The 3,144-nt window shown below is 47.7% G+C and overlaps 1 protein-coding gene across 1 annotated transcript; it reads left to right on the top strand.

Annotated features, from left to right (window-relative positions):
* LOC133892808 (vesicle transport protein GOT1-like) lies at window positions 1-3,144 on the top strand. The gene is made up of 7 exons (XM_062333762.1): window positions 1-331; window positions 457-548; window positions 2,015-2,106; window positions 2,193-2,273; window positions 2,356-2,453; window positions 2,572-2,653; window positions 2,754-3,144. The coding sequence occupies exons 2-7, from the start codon at window positions 518-520 to the stop codon at window positions 2,790-2,792; spliced, it is 423 nt and encodes a 140-aa protein (XP_062189746.1). The 5' UTR covers window positions 1-331; window positions 457-517; the 3' UTR covers window positions 2,793-3,144.

Here is a 3,144-nt window from a genome sequence, read left to right as displayed (position 1 = left end):
CCTCAGTCAGGCCTAAGAAATCCGTTTCGGCGAGTTTTCTTCAGGGGCAAGGCATGTAGCCAGCCAGCCCGGAACATTCCAGCAGACGCAGAGCGCGTCACGGTCACCCCGCGCCAGGCTCGCCCCACCGATCGAAGCTTCAGCGTCGTCCGCGCCGACCAAACCGACGCACGGCCGGTGCCCTCTCAATAAGACCCGGTGGGACAACGAGCGGTCGCCATCAAGAGCAGGTTCCGTTCGCCTCTCTCGTCCCTCGCCACTCGCTCCTCGTCCTCGGCTAGCTTCGTTCGTCGCCTCCGCCTGCTCGGGATCCGTGGTTCTCGGGGAAGAGGTGCGTGCGCGCTGATCGCTCGATCGCCAAACCCTATTACTCCACTGCGTGCGCTTCGCTTCGTTGGCCATGATCATGCCATGTGCTGCGGTCTCTAACCTCGTCTCCTTCCTCTGCTGTTGCAGGTGGTGACCTCTCGCTCTTGCAAGTAGCTAGGCGGACTCGGTGCGGGTCGGCGGCTGCACGATGGTTTCCTTCGAGATGAACGACCGCAAGAGTACGCGACTCCGCACCCACCTCCTGCAATCCCTCTCCCTTCCGTTCGCGATTTCTGAGCCGTTTGGTGTTGTGAGATGATCGCGTCGCGTCAATTCGCTTCTCCTTTAATTTTCGCGTGATCCATGAGTCGTTTGGTGGGAGATAGGGTCGTACGTGTGGTTGCTTCGCTTTCTCTTTTTTTGCGAACGCGCAAAAGCTTTGCGTGTCGTTGTATCAAGAGAAGTGCAAAGAAGCACAAAGTCTTACAGATATCAAAAGAGGAAAAAAAAAGGCTAAAAAACAAGCGACAATGATTGAAAAGAAACAACCCAGCATGCTAAAGCCTGTGTTACATGCACACGGGTATCGGGGCATTCGATTCGGCAAAAATTTTTGGGACACCTCAAATTGGGTGTAGTAATCTGATATGATGCGCGAGTGTCCAACTCGGCAAAAATTTTTGGATACGGTTGTCCGGGTACACAGGCTAATGGTGGTCTGTATTGCCAAAGAGTAGACAACCGTTTTGCACCTGCAGCGACCATGGTATCCTTGATCGCCTGTATGCTGGCCATTGTCGCGGAGACTGGAAATGGCGGAGTTGAAGACACGAGCGTTGCGCTCCTTCCAAACCATCCAGGTGGTCAGAATGACGAGGGAGCTGCAAACCCGCGCCGCTGATCCTTGGGTAGCAATTTGCGCCAGCCGGTCCAAGTCCAACTAACCATCCGGTAAGGACTGCACGTCCGGTCTCGCTTTCTCGCGCAGTCTATGGTTGGTGCGGTGGAAGATCGGGTTGCTTTTGCTTCTCTGTTTCGCGCAGTTTATGAATCGTTTGGTGGGGGATTGGGTGACTGGGATGGTTGCCTCACTTCCAAATTATGAACAGTTATCCGTTCTTGTCACTGCTGCCGTAGAGTTTGAGGTCCAATAATGAGTCATATGTTCAAGTAACCTGTCGTACTTGAGGTGAAGAATTCTCACCCAAATTGGTCACTGATGTTCTGCATCACATTGCATCTGCCTGCCTTCATGTAGTGCTTAGTATACGCCTTCAGTATGATGTAGTAGTAGCATTATGTTGCGCACTGTTAAATGAGGAAAGTTATGCTCTGAGTCTTGACATTGCTTCACTGGCCTCTGCACACTATAGTCAGGTTTGAGTGTACAGAAATGAGTTTGCTCTACGAATTCGACATACATTCAGAATAAGAATTTCAATCATGCTTGTTGATGTTTGTCATCCACTGATGAGCAACTGTCAGATGTAGTTCATCAACATGGCACATAGTTTCTGATCAGGAAGGAACATCAACTAGTAGCTGAACATGGCTACTGACAATACACAGTATATTCAACAGATCGCTTTCCTTATTTAACTTTGTGACACTTCAGCTCCTTGTCTTGTACTTATGGTTTAATCTAGAATCCATCTGCACCTTTCTACTCTAGCTAAACCATTGCTCACTTATTTTTTCCCAACAGAGATTGGGCTGGGCTTGACTGGATTTGGAGTTCTCTTCTCATTTCTTGGGATCATTATGCTGTTTGACAAGGGATTCCTGGCAATGGGGAATGTAAGAATGGTTCTTCCTCTTGATTGATTCATGCTTCACCGTGCCTCCTGTTTACTGATAAGTAGTGATGTTTGTCATGTTGTCAGATTCTCTTTGTTTCTGGCGTCTTACTGACCATTGGGCTGAAGTCAACTGTTCAATTCTTCACCAAGCCTAAGAATCACAAGGTAGTAATATCATTGCAAAACCCCAGCTGTTTCAGTTCCATTTCCATTCTTAGTTCACAAGTGCATTTAATTAACTGTGCAGGGTTCAATCTCTTTTGGGTTTGGCTTTTTCCTGGTCCTCATTGGGTGGCCTGTCTTAGGCATGATGGTGGAGTCATATGGCTTCATCGAGCTCTTCAGGTTGGTATAAATTTCTAGTTCTATCCTTGTATGATCACACAGTAGCTATTTTTCTATGAGCATTATGAAATAGAAACATTTGGGCACTGTATCTGACTGCTGCTGAATATCCTCACAGCGGCTTCTGGCCAACCCTTGCTGTTTACCTGAAAAAGACCCCCACCTTCGGTTGGATATTCCAGCATCCTTTTGTGACTTCGGTATGATCATCACATATAACTCATAAGTTCGTCAGCTGTGCCTTGTTCCCCCCGTGTTTTTTTTTCTCACTGCCGTTTCCTACCTGTCCGAATTTTGCAGCTGATCACTAGGTTCAGAGGAAGACGAGTGCCGGTGTGATTCGCCTGGCTGCTGGATCGCTGTACAGAAGTAGACCGACATATGCATTCTGTTCGTTTGTAATTCGTTGATTCTACCTAGTTCAAAAAGATAAAAGAAAAGGAAACCGTTGATACCGCCGGTATGTGAATCTTGCTTTGCTGCTACCTGTAGTTTGTCTCAACATCGCGTAGCTACATCAATTTTTCTTTGCAGGAAGACCTTGGGTATTAATAAGTAGGTAAATGGGTAGGTGGCGAATGATGGTGACTAGGAAACGAGTGGCAATCTGGTTTGGAAACCATTCATGTGAATAAAAGACACTTGTGCTATATTTTTGCTAGATATGACTCACAATTCCGATCCTGCGATT

This window comes from Phragmites australis, chromosome 15, assembly GCF_958298935.1.
Source record: "Phragmites australis chromosome 15, lpPhrAust1.1, whole genome shotgun sequence".
In the NCBI taxonomy this organism is placed as follows: Eukaryota; Viridiplantae; Streptophyta; class Magnoliopsida; order Poales; family Poaceae; genus Phragmites; species Phragmites australis.
Note: the sequence above shows the minus strand (reverse complement) of the source record. Positions and strands in the feature narration are given on the sequence as shown.